The sequence below is a fragment of the Carcharhinus amblyrhynchos genome, chromosome 30 (assembly GCF_965287045.1).
Source record: "Carcharhinus amblyrhynchos chromosome 30, sCarAmb.v2.hapA, whole genome shotgun sequence".
In the NCBI taxonomy this organism is placed as follows: domain Eukaryota; kingdom Metazoa; phylum Chordata; class Chondrichthyes; order Carcharhiniformes; family Carcharhinidae; genus Carcharhinus; species Carcharhinus amblyrhynchos.
In genome coordinates, this window is record NC_137353.1 from 10613440 (window position 1) to 10633960 (window position 20521).

Below are 20521 nucleotides of genomic sequence, written 5' to 3' on the forward strand. Positions count from 1 at the left end.
TTGTCACATGTATTAATATACAGTGAAAGGTATTGTTCTTGCGTGCTGTACAAAGCATACCATTCATAGAGAAGGAAAGAAGAGAAAGCAGAGTGTCACAGTCAAAGCTAGGTATAGAGAAAGATCAACTTAATATATGGTAGGTCCATTCAAAAGTCTGATGGCAGCAGGGGAGAAGCTGTTCTTTTGTCGGTTGGAATGTGATCTCAGACTTCCATAACTTTTTCCTGATGGAAGAAGCTGGAAGAGAGAATGTCCAGGGGTGTGGGGTCCTTGATTATGCTGACTGCTTTTCTGAGGCAGTGGGAAGTCTAGATGGAGTCAATGGATGGGAGGCTGGTTTGCGTGATAGACTGGACTTTGTTCATAACTCTTTGTAGTTTCTTGTGGTCTTGGTCAGGGCAGGAGCCATACTATGCTGTGATACATCCGGAAAGCTTTCTATGGTGTATCTGTAAAACAGCGACACAATTTAGGTTTTGGAATGTGTCATAGAAAATTTCCACCTCTGTTTGAATATTTATTTACTTTGTTTAATTCATTTGTGGGATATGGGCATGGTTGGCTGGCCAGCATTTATGGCCTATCCCTTGTTGCCCAAGGGCAATTGAGAGTCTATCACATTACTGTGGCTCTGGGGTCACATGTAGGCCAGACCAGGTGAGGACAGCAGATTTCATTTCCTAAAGAACATGAGTTTAAGGTTTATCTATTAGTCACAAAGAGGCGGACATTAACACTGCCCTGAAGTTTCTGTGAAAACCCCCCAGTCTCCACACTCCAGCATCCGTTAAGGTACACTGAGGGAGAATTTAGCATGGACAGTGCACCTAGCCCTCACGTCTTTTGGACTGTGGGAGGAAACTGGAGCACCTGGAGGAAACCCATGCAGGCACGGGGAGAAGGTGCGGAGTCCACATGGAGAGTGACCCAAGCTGGAAATTGAACCAGCGTCCCTGGATCTGTGAGGCAGCAGTGGTAACCACTGTGCCACTAAACCTGATGGATTTTTCCAACAATCGACAATGGTTTCATGGTCATCAGTAGATTCTTAGTCTCAGATATTGGTTTTTATTGAATTCAAATTCTACTATGTGCTGTGGCGGGATTGGAATCTGGGTGACATTAGTTGATTTTCTGGATTAATAGTCTAGTGATAATATCATTAGACCATTGCCTTTCCTGAATGCTCTTCTATACTTATTAACATACTGGGAAACACAGTGGGGATTTAATCTAGCCATTATTAACGACACGTTGATGGTGTGTTTGTGGCGATTGAGGCCCAGTAGGAATAAAGGACACTGATAGAAAGGGAATGGGTTGAGGTGTGTCTAGCAGTCAGCTGAAATGATTTCAGTGTGTGTAACGTTGGGTTCAGTGAACTCAGTAGTGTGACACAATGCCAGCCGGCTGTTTGAGAGGGTAAACTATGGAATAAATGGTTCGTTTCCTCCCCCAACACGAATGCTGGTTAAACCTGTTTTGATCAAAGAAAAGCTTTGATGGAGGGACAAACACTTTGCTGAGTTAAAATTGATACCCTGACGTTGTAGGAAGCCTAATTAAAGAATCATATTAAAGTCCCAGTCATTAACACATTTCTGACAGCTGACTATTATCTGATTCATAGAATCATTGAATTCCTACAGCACAGTAGGAGGCCATTTGGCCCATTGAGTCCGCACAGACTATCTTATCCACCCCAATCCCCGTAATCCCAACCATATACCATGGCTAATCCATCTAATGAATACAACTTGGGATACTAAGGGGCAATTCACCATGGCCAATCCACCTATCCTACACATCTTGGCAATTTATAGTGGCCAAATCACCTAACCTGTATAACTTGGAGTGTGGGAGGGAACCAGAGCACCTGAAGGTTACCCACGCAGACACCAGGAAAACATTCAAACTCCACACAGATAGTCACCCAAGCCTGCATTGAACCCGGGTCTCTGGCACTGTGAGAAAAATCATTACCCCAGCAGTCTTTGACTTGATTAGATTTATTATTATCACATGCGTTAGTATACAGTGAAAAAGATTGGTTCTTGCGCACTATACAGACAAAGTATAACATTCAGAGAGTACATAAGAACATAAGAAATAGGAGCAGGAGTAGGCCATCTAGCCCTTCGAGCCTGCCCCGCCATTCAATAAGATCATGGCTGATCTGTCGTGGCTCAGTTCCACATTCCCGCCCTCTCCCCATAACCTTTAATCCCCTCTCTTATCAAAAACCCATCAACCCGCGTCTTAAAAATATTTAGCGAGGCAGCCTCCACCACTTCAACGGGCAGAGAATTCCAGAGATTCACCACCCTTTGAGTGAAGAAGTTCTTCCTCAACTCCGTTCTAAACCGCACCCCCCTTTATCTTGAGGCTGTGCCCCCTAGTCCTACTGTCCTTTCTGAGCGGGAAGAGTCTCTCCACCTCTATCCTATCCATCCCATTCATCATCTTATACGTCTCAATGAGATCTCCCCTCATTCTTCTAAACTCTAACGAGTACAAGCCTAGTTTATTCAGCCTCTCCTCATAGCTCAACCCCCTCAACTCCGGCATCAGCCTAGTAAACCTCCTCTGCACTCCCTCCAAGGCCAAGGAAAGGAGAAAATGCAGAATGTAGTGTTACAGTCATAGCTAGGGGTGTAGAGAAAGATCAATTTAACAAGAGATTGAATTAAAATATTGATACAGAGTTTATGAGATAGTTTTAAAAGCATAGAATGAGGGTAAAAGATAGAATTTGAGGGTATGCTGGTCATCACTTGGAAGAAGTCACCATAGTCCAGCGCCATCTTGGAACCATTATGGGGGCCAGATAATAGGACAGGCATTAAGAAGTGAACCAGCAAATCTCAAATGATCAACTTACCTACACGGACACTGTGGGTGAGCTCTTCGGATATCAATATTGAAGGATTCAAAACAGAGAGTGACAGGCGAGGGTAAAGTTAGAGGTCAATGGTGGGTAAATAAAGCTAAGTTATAGATTTTTAAAATTCTTTCACAGGATGTGGGTGTTGCTGTCTAGGTCAACACTTCTATTGCCCATCCCTAATTGCTCTTGGTGGCGATCTGTTTTCTTGAACTGCTGCAATCCATGTGGGTACACCCACAGTGCTGTTGGGGAGGGAGTTCCAGGATTTTGACCCAGTGACAGTGGGAGAATGGCAATATATTTCCAAGTCAGGATGGTGAGTGACTTGGAGTGGAACTTGCAGGTGGTGGTGTTCCCATGTATCTGCTGCCCTTGTCCTTCTGGATGGTAGAGGTCCCGTATTCAGAAGGTGCTATCACAGGAGAGTTGATGAGTTGCTGCAGAGCATCTTGGAGATGGTACACACTGCTGCCACTGTGTGTTGGTGCCAGAGGGAGTGGATGGTGCACCAAACCAGTGGGCTGCTCTGTCCTGGATACTGTCAAGCTTCTTGAGTGTTGTTGGAGTTGCATTCATCCACACAAGTGGGGAGTATTCCATCACACTACTGACTTACAGCAGAACCCCCAGCCCCTTACCTGTTACTTTAGCCACAAGATCAATCATGACCAAATTGGATGAAGAAACAGACCCGTGGAGCTGAATGGTCTTCTCCTGTTCCTATGATTCTTATTGGCACAGCAGCACAGTGGTTAACACTGCTGCCTCACAGCGTCAGGGAGCTGGGTTCAATACCAGCCTTAGGTGACCGTGTGGAGTTTGCACATTCTCCCCGGGTCTGCGTGGGTTTCTTCCGGGTGCTCTGATTTCTTCCTCAGTCCAAAGATGTGCAGGTTGGGTGGACTGGCCATGCTAAATTGCCCCTTAATGTTCCAAGTTGTGTAGGCCAGCTGGATTAACCACAGTAAATTTGTGGGGCTACGGGGATGGGAAATGTTCTCCAGTTTTTTTTGATGTCTTAGCTAATTATCTTTAATTCACATTCAACATGCATTTGATACAAGCCATCCCTCATTGAATAAATTAAGATCACCAGTCACAGTCCAAAAGACTGACTTTTGAGGACCCCATTAATCTTCTTCACAGAGACTTGTGAATAGATAGGCATTTGCTAGCCGGGTGTGGTGATTATAATTACCTTTAGCTAACCAGCAGCAGTTACCTGGTAACAGCAGTTGTTTACAGTGCAATGGGAAATGACTGATCCTCATCAATTTCCCAAACAAATATCTGGTGTGTGAGCAGAATAAGTCCGATAGTTCCTGATATAGTTGTCAAGCTGTGATTGCTGTAAGTACTTTGAAGTGCAAAACGGATTGGATGGGACGGTTTAATTTGCAAGTGTGTTAAACAGTTTACATGGAGTTATGCTTAGTGTATTAATTTGTTGGATTTAAAGAGGCGTCAATTGTTAATTACTGTTAATTACCTTGGTTGCAAGTCGGTGAGCCTTTACTATCTTTAGTCCTCTCAGCATGTTTTGGACAATTCAAAACTCTTTTGGTTTCTTCAGAATGGATCTTGAGCATTGCAATGTGTTTTTCTTTACCTATCATGAAGTGTGTATCAGCATTGCCTCATTCTGAGTCTGGGATTTGTGGGTTCAAATCTTGCTCCAGAGACCTGGGCACAAAATCCAGACTTGACATTCTCAGTGCAATGAGGCAAGTAACTATTTAACATGTGGTATTGAATCTGGGTCCTGTCTGCCTACATACAATGATGTGAAAGATTGGTTATGTGGTTATGTTCACAAGACGCGTAAACCAGGTGACTGGATTGATAATCGGAGGATGTGAGTTCAGAGGAGTTGGTTGAGGTTGTGAATGGAGGTGGGGTTTCTTTTTGCATATAAATGGCCTCGTGCACAGCTCAGGCGTGGGAGTTCGAAGCTGCTGCGTTTACCTGTATTAATCATAGAATCATAGAATGCCCTCAGTACAAAAAGAGGCCATTTGGCCCATCGACTCTGAACTGACCACAATCCCACCCAGGCCTTAATCCCATACCCCACATATTTACCCCACTAATCCCCCTGACACTAGGGTCAATTTACCATGACCAATCAACCTAACCAGCACATCTTTGGATTGTGGGAGGAAACCGGAGCACCTGGAGGAAACCCACACAGACGTGGGGAGAATGTGCAAACTCCACACAGACAGCGATCCGTGGCCTGAATTGAACCTGGGTCCCTGATACTGTGAGGCTAACCACTGTGCCACCGTGCCACCCTAATGTGATAAGCGCCGCAGTTCTGGCTCACAATGAATGTGTGCTAGGTGAATTTCACAGTAACTTCATTGCAGTGTTAACAAGTAAGCCTTACTTGTGACACTAATAAATAAACTTAACTTTTGCCGACCCTTGAGTTTTAGGACATTGCTTTGTGACTGAAAGTGAGTGCTATCGGGTGGAATTTCCAGACCATAGTTTGTGATGAGTTACTGATTTCAGTTGTCCTATGGTGTGGAAGTATCAAGCGAAGGTCAGATACCTTTCTCAAGGAAGAATAGAAAACCTGAGAGAGATTCAGCATGGTTCCTGCCTTTGGTTTCAGAACAGCGTTGGAGCAGGTCACATAGAATAAGAGCACAAGATAAGGAAATAAACTTAATTAAAGTAATTGATCCAGTGTTTGGGATGAACGAAACAAAGTCTGCATTTACATAACATTATCTTAGGATAGTGCTTTGCAACCCAGTTAGTTGCATTTGAAGTTCAGTCACTGGTGTAATGTAGCAAAAGTAGAATCATTGAATCTCTATGAAGGAGAGCAGAATTAGGCCATTTGGCCCATCAATTCTACACCCACTCTCTGAGAGGGTAGGCAGGATTTTATGGCCTTGTTTGAGTGAGACCAGAAATTCCCATCTGAGTTCAATGGATAGTTCAGCTGTCCATCCCTCACGCGCTCCGATTCCACGGTGGACGGGGCGGTAAAACTCTGGCAAGTGTCTTATCCAGGCTCTCTTCCCCACCCCATCCCATAACCCCGCATATTCACCATGGCTAGTCCACCTAACCTACACGCCTTAGGAGACTAATGGACAATTTGGCATTGCCTATCCACCTAACCTGCAAATCTTTGGACTGTAGGAGGAAACTGGAGCGCCTGGAGGAAACCCACGCAGGCACGGGAAGAATGTGCAAACTCCACACAGACAGTGACCCAAGCCAGGAATCAAACCCGAGTCCCTAGTGCTATGAGGCAGCAGTGCTGTCCCATAGAAAGATCCCGCAAACAATGGTGAGATAAATGACCAGGTAATCAGTGTTATTGTAATTGCTTGAGGGATAAACATTGGCCAGAATCCCATGTTTTAACTTGTATCATTGGATTATTTACATCTATTATTTACACTTCTGACAGTACAGCAAATCCTCTTTCTGCCCCAAAACTTTGAGACGGCAGGGTGGCATAGTGGTTAGTACTGCTGCTTCACAGCACCAGAGACCCGGGTTCGTTCCCAGCCTGGGTCACTGCCTGTGTGGAGTTTGCACTGGGTTGTGCCTGGGTGGGTTTCCTCCAGGTGCTCCGGTTTCCTACCACACTCCAAAGGTGTGCGGGGAGGGTTGATTGGCCATGCTAAATTACCCCTTAGTGCCCCAGGATGTGTAAATTAGGCAGATTGGCCATGTTGAATTGCTCCTTGGTGTCCCAACATGTGTAGATTGAGGGGATTAGCAGGGTAAATACATGGGGTTCTGGGGATAGGGGCTGGGTGGAATTGTTGTCGGTGTAGACTCGATGGGCCTCCTTCTGCACTGTAGCAATTCTATGATTTCTCAATACCATGCTGGAATGTCAGTCAAGATTATAAACTCCAGATTGGGGCTTAAACAATAGCATTCTGACTGTGAAACTGTGGCCAAACAAAATGAAATGAATTGATGTGTTATTTTACACAAAATAATTTGAATGTTCAATGTCATTTGTTTGCTAGCCGTTGCCTTTCTGAAACAAGACGCCTACCTTTCTCACTGCGGGAGAGAATGGGGCAGCAGAAGAACAAGTCGATATTCAAAATTTAAAGGAAAACCAGCCACGGCCACTGGGAGGAAATCGAGTCAAAACACCAGAAATTTTTTAAAAATTTAGAGAGGCTGCGACAACAGCATGTGATTGTGCAAATTTCCAGAATGAATCCTGACAGTGCAGTCGAACAGAGTGAGTGTGAACTCAACTCAGTCAAAAGATGTGATTCTGCTTTCAGGACAGCCACAGGGGAAGGGAGCCCTGGTGAGGATGTTGGAAATGCTCCGTCCAAAGAAATAATTAGCCTGGCTGATGACACCGGGGTAAACAACGAGGGGTCAGGTGACCACACCGGAGCAGAAAGGAGCCACTGTTTGCCAGAATTAGCCAATGTTTGTCCAGAGAGCGGTGCAACTTGGGAGGGCAAACTGGACACAACCGCGACCAAGCTGCAGAAGGAGACTAAGAAGCCATTACTCAACCAAACAGTACAGGCCATGTTCTATCGAGCAGTGGGGTTTCCCAAACCCAGGAAAGGTGTGTTCCCTCTTAGATTCACTTCCCATGATTTCCCATGCGTCCCGTTTGCATCGTGTGTGGCTGTTATCCTTGAATTCTGTCCTGTGCTGGGAATTCCTTTGAACAACAATGCACCTCTTGCCAGGTACATAACAACATGGGTACAGAACTGTTACACTCAAACCTTAATACGTTGAAAAGATACAAATGCTCCTGTTGGCTCCTGTTAAATATTTATGGTAAGTGTGCAATTGAAAAACAAAGCTTTGGAGATACACCCTTCTATAAATATTCCAAACAGGAGGGAGTGAGGTTTTATCTCTGGGGTTCATGGAGTTGTGTCTGACTGGAGCACGCGTTTTGTCTCTGTATTTATGCATGTTCTCCCTGATCCTTTACCTCATTTCATGCCCGTACACCAGCTACTGGGGTTTCCAATAAACAACTGGCAAAGCCACAGTGGTGGAGTGGAGCAATTCCCAGGAAAACCCCACCATTTAGACCAGAGAGAGGGATTTTGACGAAGGTGAGTTGTGCCACCCTTACAGAAGGTTTACACCTTCAGAAAGAAAGACTTGCATTTATATAGCACCTCTCACGACCGCAGGACATCCCAAAACACTTTACAGCACTTTTAAAGTGTAGTCGCTGGTGTAATGTAGGAAAAGTGGCCACCAGTCTGCCCACAGCAAGATCCCATGCACAATGGTGTGGTCATGGCCAGACCATCATGTTGATTGAGGGATAAATATACTGGCTTGGCCAACAAGGGTTAACTGCCCTGCTCTTCCTCAAGAGATCCTTTGGGTTGAGCTGAGGGGAAAGCAGACAGGCCCTCGGGTTTAACATTTCATGTGAAAAGTGGTATCTCTGCCCGTATGGCATCCCTCAAACACTGGGAATGTCTCAAGACACACTTACATGTGAATTTCCTGGACTAGCTCATCTCATTTTCATTGGAGTGGAGAGTGACGTAAACTTGGGATAATCTGTTGGGCCGCATACAAATGTTAGCACTGCCTTTGAACCGGCCAGTTGTGGCTGATCCTAGCGACCACAGCTTTGAGGAGTAAGCAGACGAATAGGGGACAGTGGTCACTCCTTGACTCTCAGCTAACTCGGTTGCCTATCTCATGAAATAGTATTCCTGACACTTTTTCAGAATGTCTACATAGGTACAACTGACATATACAACTAAACAAGAACTAACACATGGCCAGAAGTTCATCTCACTGACCTACATGGTTCTAAGATAGAACATACTTATTTTTATTCTCAAATCCCCTTATATTGACTTACTTGAGAAAGGATATACTGGCACTGGAGGAGGTGCAGAGGAGATTCACTAGATTGATTCTGGAATTGAGAGGTTTGATTTATGAGGAGAGACTGAATAGACTGGGACTATGCTCATTGGAATTCAGAAGAATGAGGGGAGATCTTACAGCAGCATATAAGGTTATATCAATGGAATAGATAAGACAGAAGCAGGGAGGTTGTTTCCACTGGCAGGTGAAACCAGAACTAGGGGGATCAGATTCAGGGCTGAGTTGAGGAGAAACTTCTTCTCACAAAGGGTTGTGAATCTGTGGAATTCCCTGCCCAGTGAAGCAGATGAGGCTACCTCATTGAATGTTTTTAAGGCAAGGATAGATAAATTTTTGAACAATAAAGGAATTAAGGCGAGTGGGTGGGTAAGTGGATCTGAGTCCATGGAAAGATCAGCCTAATCTTATTGAATGGTGGAGCAGGCTTGAGGGGCCATCTGGCCTACTCCTGCTCCTGGTTCTTTGGTTCTTATTATCTATGTAATCTTTTCAAGCCTTACAAGCTGAACCGTAATGTTGTTCCCTTCACCATGCCTTTGGTAGCCCTGACTTCAGCCCCCTAGGTCTCACGTCAGGAATTTCCTCCCTAAAATTCTCTGCCTCTCAACTTCCCCTTCCTATAAGACCCTCTGCTAATGATTGTGATTGGATAATGATCATAGAGAACTGCACTGACCCCAAACCAAGTTTACTCTTGGATGATTGATATATGTGTGTGAGGCATCCAGCATCCCTTATGGATGACATAGTGGCACAGCGGTTAGCACTACTGCCTCACAGCACCAGGGAACTGGGTTCGATTCCAGCTTGTCAGTGTGGAGTTTGCACATTGTCCCTGTATCTGTGTGGGTTTCCTCCAGGTGCTCCAATCTCCCCCCACACGCTAAAGATGTGCAGGTTAGGTGCATTGGCCATGCTAAATTGCCCCTTAGTGTCCCATGAATGAATGAATTAAAAATGAGTGCTATATAAATTCAGTTTGTTGTTGAAATCATGCTGGAAATGGTAGGAAAATTCTTTCCTAACCTGTTGGGAAAAGTCACTTTTAAGATACTTAAACACTGTGGATTCAAAATGAACAAGTTCATATGAGTATAGGTATTCTTTTTAACAATCTTAAGGAGGACATGAAAGAATGAGGCAAGGAACTTATTATCTGTGGTGTCACGAGGAGGAAGTGACCTACTTAAAGAAAAATCACAAAGATCGTGTACAAAATGGAACAATTTTGTACAGTCCTAGCAGAAAAATCATAAGGCTCAGCTGAAATAGCAAAAAGCAGGTTTGTAAGTATAAAGGGCTGAGTCAGGAGCAGAATGCAACATCACTAACTGTGATCCAACTGAGGAGTAACATTTATTTTATCTAAAAGGGTGACAGCTTGGCACTGTATTGGAAAACATATTTGATTCTGCGTTTCCCTGAGATATGATCGATTAATGTGGCTTCAAGGAGTCTTGGGATGGAATTTTTCCATCCTGCCCACACGGAAATCCTAGTAGGTGGGACAAAAAAATCCGGCAGACCATGTAAAGGTCTGGTGAGTGTGGGTGGGAATTTCCGACCTTAGGGTGAGTGCAGATGGAAAATCCCGCCCTTGGTCTCAGGTTCCCATTTAATTGATAGTTCCTAGGAATCATAGAATCCCTACAATTCAGAAGGGGGCCATTTGGCTCACTGAGCCTGCACCGATCACAATCCCACCCAGGCCCTATCCCTGCAACCTCACTATTTACCCTGCTAATCCCTCTGACATTAAGGGGCAATTTACCATGGCCAATCAACCTAACCTGCACACCTTTGGACTGTGGGAGGAAACCAGAGCACCCGGAGAAAACACACACAGACACAGAGAAAATGTGCAAACTCCACACAGACAGTGACCCAAGTTGGGAATTGAACTCGGGTCCCTGGCACTGTGAGGCAGCAGTGTAATAGTCCCACCATGCCACCCATGCAAAATATTGTGATCAGAATGAATCATAGAATCATACAGTGCAGGAAAGGCCCTTCAGTTCATTGAGTCTGCACTGACAATATCTATCACTAAGGGCACTCTAATCCCATTTCCCTGCACTTGTCCCATATCCTTGAATATTATGATATTTCAAGTGCTCCTCCAAATATTTTTTACAGGTTGTTAGAATTTCCAGCCTCCACTACCTTCCCAAATGGTGTATTCCAGATTCCCATCAGTCTGAGTGAAAAAGCTTTCTCTCAAACCCCTTCTGAATCTCCTGCCCCTCACCCTAAAACTATGCTTCCTCATGAAATCAGCACCAGATATAATGAACTTGGAACTGGAATGGTTTGTTCTCAGTTCCTCCCTCAGCGCACACAACACAAACGTTCGAAAGTTGTAACAGTGGGCATATTCTAGTGATGGGATTTATAACCATTGCTCTGGCTACAAAGGTGACAAGCCCAGCAAAGCCATGTTAAGCAAGGTCTTTGTGACCAATGGAGGTCACAACTGGCATCATAGTGCATCATGGGGACTAGGCTAAAGATGATATGGCTTCAAAGAGAGGTGAAGTCTACTCTTCCAATTTAGCAGAATTCAGAATCAACTTCCTCAGCAGTAAAAATCACATTCGAGAAATCCTCACCAACAAACAGCACAACCATTCTACAGGTTAGTGTTCAACCTTTAAGTCACTTGCTGCAGAATGGCAACCTGGCACATATTATCCTGCATCCTTCACAGTGTCAACCTGTGATCCACAAACTGCAGAATCTCTAGCCCAAGTTACATGGGACATACAGATGGAAAGCACCAAAGAATCATTTTCTCTGATATTGATTGCATTGTGCTCAAAACTGGGACAAATGTACTTTGAGCTATCCAGCTGGAAGCTAACAACATGGTGTGGAATGTTGCTTTTTGAATCATACTCAGTCTGCATTAATCACAGCACAGACGATAGGTAGAGAATAAGTCTAATGTTACAACCCAAACCCTTAGTTTCTCAACGAGTGGCAGAGATTAAATGCACCCCCTATTGTTCTTTGTTTGGTGGGCAGGAGGGGTGTGGGGGTGGGAGGAGTTGCTGCATAGTCTGAGATATCTTCCATGCTGTCATATCATACTGACTGAAACAAGCGACAGTCAGTCGGAGAGAGCCTGGGCGGAATTTTCCAGCTGCGCTCATTGCAAAACTGGAAAATCCTGCCTGAGGTCAATGGACCTTTGCATGGTTCACCCGATTCAATTCTCGTGGCAGGCGTAATGGGAAAATTCCACCCTCCCTATCTGTCAAAGTAAAATATTTAATCTCACAAAGCACGCTATTCAGTGTCCAATGCTTTTGATTTAAATGGTTGTGCAGATGATGTAAGATCTTGTTGGGAATCATAATTTGCGACCTAAGATTTGGGAGGTTTGTGAATATCTTGTGGAACCCCATGTTGCATCCTTGTAGATATTTCAAACCAATATATTAATAATCTCTTACAGTAGTCACATAATTGGCAACTGGATTTCGCTGGAATTAAGTGTAAGGTATTACATTTTGGTAAGAAAAGAAGATGAGTCACATTCCGACTAGAAAATAAGAATGTAAATATAGCAGGAATCTGAAAATACATATACACAAAACACTAAAAATAGTAATGCAGGTTAATGAAAAAAGGAATCCAAGTACAAGGATTTATTTCTAGGATGCTAGAATTGAAAAGTAGAGAAGTTGTACTGTATCTTGGTTAGATCAGTAAGAAGTCTCGCAACACCAGGTTAAAGTCCAACAGATTTATTTGAATCACGAGCTTTTGGAGCACTGCTCCTGAAGAAATGCTTCAAATAAACCTGTTGGACTTTAACCTGGTGTTGTAAGACTTCTTACTGTGCCCATCCCAGTCCAACGCCAGCATCTCCATGGCTTGGTTAGATCACGCTTTGAATATATGTTCAGTTCTGGTCACTACATTATAAAAAGGATAGGGAAGACCTGAAGAGGGTGCAAATAAAGATTTACAAAGCTGATATCAGAAATACCTAAGTTTTATCAATCAGGAAGGAATATACAGGCTGGGGCGCTTTTCTCTTGAAAAATAAAGGCTGGGGATCATCTACAGAGGGCTCATGTGGAAAAAGGGTCGTGTGGATTTGGAATGTCAGCTCTTTTCTCTCCTAACAGATGCTGCCAGACCTGCTGAGATTTTCTAGCATTTTCTCTTTTGGTCTTTGAAATTCTGTGCGGTTTTGATACAGACAGCCCAGTGAGGGTGTGTTCCACTTTGAGGAAGAGAAAAACCTGAACATTCGAATCCGGACTAGGAACCGGCCACTCAACCCCTCAAGTATATTTCTCCATTCAATGAGATCATGACTGATTGGATTGTATCCTCTTGTCAAACCCTAGTAACCTTTCACCCTTTGTTCACCCCACTACCTTAAACATATTCAAAAACCCTGGGTGGAATTGTTCTGTCCCGCATGCCATGGGAATCGTAGCAGGTGGGATACGGATCATGGGCAGGATTTTCCAGCATTGGGGCAAGCGCGACCAGAAAATCTCACCATCTGTTTGCCTTTTGAGGAAGTCAGTTCCAAAGACTTACAACCCCTGTGAGAAACAAATTCTTCTCAACTCTGTCTTAAACAGGTGGCCCCTTATTTTTAAACAGTATCCTTTCATTCTATATTACATAGAACACTACAGCACAAACAGGCCCTTCGGCCCACAAGTTGCACCGATCATATCCATACCTACCAGGCCGTAGAACTATCTGTAACTCCCAATCCCATTAAATCCCATGTACTCATCCAGAAGTCTCTTTAAAGACCCCAGCAAGTTCGCCTCTACCACCACCGATGGCAGCCAGTTCCACTCACTCACCACCCTCTGAGTGAAAAACTTATCCCTAACATCCCCTCTGTACTTGCTTCCCAGCACCTTAAACCTGTGTCCTCTCGTAGTGACCATTTCAGCCCTGGGAAATAGCCTCCAAGAATCCACCCTATCCATAGCTCTCAACATTTTATAAACCTCTATCAGGTCGCCTCTCAACCTTCGTCTCTCCAGGGAGAAGAGACCTAGCTCCCACAAGGGGAGGCATACTTTCCACATTCACCCTATCAAGATCCCTCAGGTTTCAATCAAGTCGCCTCTTTTCAAAATTTCAGTGAATACAAATCTAGTCTGTCAGAACTTTCCTCATTAGATAACCTGTCCATTCTAGGTATTAGTCTCATAAACTTTCTGTGATCTGCTTCTAATGGATTTCATCCTTAAATAAGGAGACCAAACTGTATACAGTATTCAGATTCACTAATGTGCTTTAGGGAAGGAAATCTACTGTCCTTACTTGGTCTGGCCTACATGTGATTCCTGAGCTGCATATTATTCGAATCAGGAGTACAAAAATCAGCCTACAAGATGGGCAATATATGCTAGCCAGCCAGCGATGCCCACATCCCGTGAACAAATACAACAAAAAGTACATCAAATGTGTCCTCACCAATGCCCTATACACTCCCTACTTTTGCCATCAATTCCACTCACAATAAACAATAATCCTATTAGCTTTCTTAATAACTTGTTATACCTGCATATTCGGTTTTGGAGATCCATGCACTTGAACACCCAGTTCCCTCCGCATCTCAGAGTTCTCTCACCATTTAGAAATATGCTTCTTCACCCACTCAACCTATGTCTCTTCGTAGCTTCATTGTGTCCTCTTCGCAATTTACTTTCAGACCTATCTTTGTGCCATTAGCAAATTTAATAATTTCACTCCCTTCATCCAAGCTGTTTGTATAAACTGTAAGAAGTTAAGGCCCCGTACTGATCATTGTGACACATCACTTGTTACATCTTACCCATCAGAAAGAGACCCATTCATGTCTATTGTTTCCTGTTAGCTAGCCAATCTCCAAATGATGTTAACATGTTATCCCCTACACCATAAGCTTTCATTTTCTTCACTAACCCTTGATGTGGCAACTTATCATGTGCCTTCTGGAAACCTAAATACAATACATCCACAAGTTCCCCTTTATCTACAAGATGTGCTACTTCTTAAAAGATCAGTTAAATATGATTTCCCTTTCACAAAACCATGTTGACTTTGCCTGATTACCTTCAACTTTTCTAGGTGCACTAACATGACATCTTTAATAATGGCTTCTAACAGTTTCCAGCTGACAGATATGAAGCTAACTGCCCTGTTTTTATCCTGCTCTTGGTCTTCCTTCCTTTTGGAATAAAGGAGTTACATTCGCTATCTTCCAATCTAATGGAACCTTCTCCAAGTCATTAGGAGGGAAGGCAGGACTGAAAGCTGCCCGAGAAGCTGGCATCATACTGCTGAGTGGGCCACTAATCATGTGCTGATCTCTAAGTATACTGGGAGATCAATTAACATGTGCCTCTCCCCAGACATCACTGGCTTCTGTATTGCCAGCCCTAAACTCGCCCTTGCCAATCGCCGGACCCGAACTCCTCTAATGGCTGGCCTCCTGATGACTGGACCCGGCCTCCGATCCCCGACCCCACCACCAGCCCCCACACTCCTGATGCAGATTTCCCCCATTCCCTCCTCTCCTACCTCTCCCAACCCCTCAGTTTGGCTCTGCCCCATCTGGCCTCACCCCCTTGGCACTACCCTGTGTTCAGTAGACACTATCAGTGTGCTACACCAGCAGTGCCAGGATGCCCAGTGGACTGTGCCAAAGATCTGTCTTGACTAAGGAGGAAACAAATAAATTCCAGAAATATTGGGGAATAAAGGGTCTAGCATGAAGGAAGAAGGAAATCCTTATTAGTCAGAAAATTGTACTGGGGAAATTGCTGGGATTAAAACCCAATAAGTCCCCAGGGCCTGATGCTCTGCATCCCAGAGTACTTAAAGGATCCAGAGGAGCTGCACAAGAATGATCCCTGGAATGAAGAGCTTGTCGTATGAGGAACAGTTAAGCACTCTAGGTCTGTACTCATTGGAGTTTAGAAGGATGAGGGGTGATCTTATTGAAACTTACAGGATACTGTGTGGCCTCGATAGAGTGGACATGGAGAGGATGTTTCCACTAGTAGGAAAAACTGAGGGCACAACCTCAGGCTAAAGGGGCTATCCTTTAAAACAGGGATGAAGAGGAATTTCTTCAGCCCAAGATGGTGAATCTGTGAAACCCTTTGCCACACAGACCTGTGAAGGCCAGGTCACTGAGTGTCTTTAAGACAGAGATAGATAGGTTCTTGATTAATAAGGGGTTCAGGGGTTATGGGGAAAAGGCAGGAGAATGGGTGTGAGAAAAATATCAGCCATGATTGAATGGCAGAGCAGACTCGATGGGCCAAGTGGCCTAATTCTGTTCCTATGTCCTGTGGTCTTAAGGAAATGGCCCTAAAAATAGTGATGCATTGGTGATCATTTTCCAGCATTCTACAGACGCTGGGAGAGTTCTTATGAATTGGAGGGTAGCTGAAGCAACCCCACTTTTTAAAAAAGGAGGGAGAGAGAAAACAGGGATTCATAGACTGGTTAGCCTGACATCAATGGAAAATGCTGGATGTAATAACTGAGCGTTTGGAAAGCAGTGACAGGATCGGTCTAAGTCAGCATGGATTCACTAAAGGGAAATCGTGCTTGACAAATCTTCTGGAATTATTTGAGGATGTGACCAGTGGAGTGGACAAGGCTGAACCAGTAAATGTCGTGTATCTGGACTTCCAAAAGGCTTTTGACAAGGTCCCACACAAGAAATTAAAGTTCCTGGTATTGGGGGTAATCTATTGATGCAGATAGAACTGATTGGCAGACAGGAAGCAGAGTGGAAATAAACAGGTCCTTTTCAGAGTGGCAGGCAATGACTAGTGGGGTACCACAGGGTTCAGTGCCGGGACCCTGGCAATCATCATATACTTTAATGATTTGGACAAAGGAATTGAATGCAATATCTCCAAAATTGCAGATGACACTAAGCTGGGTAGCAGTGTGTGCTGTGAGGAGGATGCTAAGAGGCTGGAAGGGTGACTTGGACAGGCTGATTGATTGGGCAAATACTTGGCAAATGCAATATAACATGGATCAATGTGAGGTCATCCACTTTAGTGGCAAAAAACAGGAAGTTTATTATCTGAATTTAGGAAAAGGGAAGTGCAACGTGATCTGGATGTTGTGGTGGAACAGTCACTGAAGGATGGCATGCAGGTACCAACTGCAGTGAGGAAAGCAGCTCCTCACTGCAGTGGGGAAAGCTAATGGCATGGTGGCCTTCATAGCAAGAGGATTTGAGTATCAGAGTTGAGATGCCTTGTTGCAATTAAACAAGGCTTTGGTAAGGCTATACTTTGAATATTGTATACAGTTTTGGCCTCTTAGTGTGAGGAAGGACATTCTTGCTATTGAGGACGCCCAGCGAAGGTTCATCAGAGTGATTCCTGGAATAGCAGGACTGACGTATGAAGAGAAACTGGATCAACAAGGCTTGTATTCACTGGAATTTTGAAGAATGAGAGGGGATGTCATAGAAACATATGAAATCCTGATGGGACTGACAGGCTAGATACAGGAAGAATGTTCCTGATATTGGGGAAGTCCAGAAGTAGGGGTCACAGTCTGAGAATAAGGGGTAAGTCATTCAAGACTGAGATGAGGAAGAACTTCTTCACTCAGAGAGTTGTGAACCTGTGGAATTCTCTACCACAGAAAGCTGTTGGGGTCAGTTCATTAGATATGTTCAAGAAGGAGCTGGACATGTGGCGCTTGTGGCTAAAGAGATCAAAGAGTATGGAGAGAAAACAGGCGTGGTATACTGAAAGTGCATGATCAGCCATGATCATATTGAATGGTGGAGCAGGCTCGAAGGGCCAAGTGGCCTCCTCCTGCTCCTATCTTCTATGTTTCTAGAACGTTGCCACCAGCAAGTTGGCCATCGGGGCCATGCTGGGGACCATATGTGATGCCCACTGTTGTGGCTCTCCACCGGCAAGGTCAGAAATATTACCAAGCCTGGGCGATTGTGTCTGGGCTCACTAAATAGATTCAAATCAGCTTTTGCATATTGTAACCAGCCTTGCACTGTTCCCCGGTGTGAGGCTGATTACTTGGAAGTAAAATGGCAGGGGAAGATCACCTCAGGTACTTTCTGGGATTAACTGTATAACTCTGCATTGTTTGGAAGAAAACTGTTGGCAGGTCAGGTGATAGGAACACTTTCATTTTCAGTTCTGAGCTGCAGTTTGGTTTTAGAAGAGACGGCAAGCTGAAAAGAAGCGTCTCTCTCTCTCCTGAAATTCTGCTGGTTATCTGAAAATAAAGTCTTGCTTTTCTGAAGGAGAGAATCTGCTGCTGGGGGCTTATCTAGAGTCTCTCCCTGGTGTTCTGGGAAGCTGTTCTGACTTCAAAATCTTCTGAGTCTGTCAAGAGAACTGCAGAATTCATCCAAAGGACTTAATTCCAGTATCACGTGAGCATTAGTTTTTGCTATGTCGAACTTGTTTAAAGTGTTGTTTATGAAATTGGTTTTGATTGGGACATCTTAGATATATATGTGTTGAGGGTCATACATCATTGTGGTTACTTTGTTTTTGTTTATAATTGATAAAAGTTCTTGCTAATATTCTTACTACACATGTTAACTATATTCTTAATTAAACATTATTTGAATCATACCTGCAGTGAAACATATGCTCATCCTAGCCAAATTTAAGGTGCAAAGGTTATAATTCAGGTGGGCTTCGTAAAACACATTGGCGTTTCTGACTTGAACCATAACATTGCTTTTGAAGTCTTGTAAGGCTTTTCTGATGTTTTTTGTCCTGCTTTTTGTCCTGCTTCCCTCTGAATTGCCCCATCCTACATAGCAGGACCTGATGCCTCACACCACAAATTGGAAAATGCAAGGTCTCGTAAGAGCATCTCTCATCTCAAGGCAAGCGGAGACGTGAGCCCCAGGCCCAACAAATCCCGGAAGGTGGAGGACCCCAAAGATTGCAGGCCGATCTTCTATGTTTCAGGCACAAATGGAACTGACCTGTATGTATAAAAGTAGAATTTCATTGTAAGTTATTACACAATGCAGCTTTCATTAAATATCCTAGCCCAATATTCAGAAATATAATCACAGAATCCCTAGGAATTCAGCCCTTTGAGTCTTCACCGATGAACTCTGTTAGAGCATTTTACTAAGGCCCTATCCCCATAGTGGTATTAATGCCACTAATCCATGTAACCTACATATCCTGTGACACTAAGGGACAATTTAGCATGGCCAATCCATCTAACACACATCTTTGGACTATGGGAGGAAACTGGAGCACCTGGAGGAAATTCACACTAAAATGGGGAGAATGTGCTAACTCCACACAGACAGTTATCCAAAACCGGTATTGAACACAGGTTCCTGGTTCTGTGAGGCAGCAGTGCTAACCACTGTACCAACGTGCCACCTCCAACTTCATATTGTTTTGTCACTTCCTTGCTAGTAACTACCAAACGAGTGCTCAAAACTTGAATTTGATATAGTTTTCTGGAATTAAGTTGCTTTAGCACAAGCTAATTACATTTTTGGCCTCATACCCATCTGTTTCTCTTTCTTACCACAACCTGCCAGAACAGTCAGGTTTTGAGTGTAGGTACAGTAATACATTGCAAAGAGCCAAAAAGATAGAGGAGGTTGGGTTTTAAGAGGCTCCCAAGCATCATTGCCCAAACCACTGGCATCGATGGTCTTAACCTTGCATGTTTTCCAGCATAACAAGTTGCAACGTACCAGAGAGGGAGAGAAGGGGAGAAGTTGGGAGTGGCAAAGCTGGGGTTTCCTTCAAGTTGTTGCTTTTCTACCACAACGTTGTGGTGGACACCCTGTTTACATGCGATCAGGCCTCCTGCATGTTACCGGCAATGTTGCGATCGTGAAGCAAGAGCAATCCCAAAGAAATTACTGCCCCCAAATCTTTAAACAGCTGCCCCCTTGTCAGGCTTAGAGCTGTGTGCCTGCGGATCCAAGGACTGGGGGCGAAAGGTGAGGAGAGGGTCAAATTATGTAACCTGTCGACATTTTGCCTCATTTGGTATATGGTATATTTCTTTTCAATACAGAGTTGTCAACTTCTGTGAGAACAGGGGCTGGAAGCGGATCCATGAAAATGACAGAGCTGACTACATATTAAAATGGTGTGAGATCAATACGTCAACCAATTTTCAATACTTCCAAGCAGGTAAAGGTTTACTTGAATGTATAAATAAAGGAGATGTTGTAAGTGGAACATAATAAACCCACAATCCCAAATTTTTAAATCCTTTTTTGTATGCACAATGTTGTAGCTTGGAATTTGTATCCACTTTGGGAAGGGAAAATGCACCTAATCTTTTTGCTTGCTCAGACTGATAGCATATTATCATAGAATCCTACAGTGCAGAAGGAAGCCATTCGGCCCACTGAGTCTGTACTAACCACAATCCCATCCAGGCCCTGTCCCCATAACCCCGTGCATTTACCCTAGCTGGTCTCCCTGACACTAAGGGGCAATTTAGCATGGCCAATCCACCGAACCTGCACATCTTTGGACTGTGGGAGGAAACTGGAGCACACGGAGGAAACCCACACAGACACAGGGAGAATATGCAAACTCCACACAGACCCGAGACGGGAATTGAACCCAAGTACCCAGCACTGTGAGGCAGTAGCACTGTGCCACTGTGTCACCCCAATAGTTCTTTCCATTTTAGAGCCACTGATTTTTTTTTTATATTTGACTTCTTTGCAAATTGAAGTATTATATGAGATTCGCTGTCAGTAAT

The 20521-nt window shown here is 44.0% G+C and overlaps 2 protein-coding genes across 12 annotated transcripts in view; both read left to right on the top strand.

Moving 5' to 3' along the window:
* LOC145360325 (uncharacterized) overlaps positions 1 to 6178 on the top strand; it is a 319226-nt gene extending 313048 nt beyond the window's left edge. For all 11 annotated transcript variants that reach the window (XR_013889688.1, XR_013889690.1, XR_013889693.1 and 8 more), the window contains one exon: positions 6050 to 6178. The gene's annotated coding sequence lies outside the window, so the exon portion shown is untranslated. The remainder of the gene's footprint in view (positions 1 to 6049) is intronic.
* Positions 6179 to 7093: 915 nt separating this feature from the next.
* LOC145360018 (protein polyglycylase TTLL10-like) overlaps positions 7094 to 20521 on the top strand; it is a 43486-nt gene continuing 30058 nt past the window's right edge. The window contains exons 1-4 of the mRNA XM_080214918.1: positions 7094 to 7593; positions 12987 to 13075; positions 18583 to 18754; positions 19820 to 19938. Of these exons, the coding sequence (XP_080071044.1) occupies positions 7094 to 7593; positions 12987 to 13075; positions 18583 to 18754; positions 19820 to 19938 (880 nt within the window). The remainder of the gene's footprint in view (positions 7594 to 12986; positions 13076 to 18582; positions 18755 to 19819; positions 19939 to 20521) is intronic.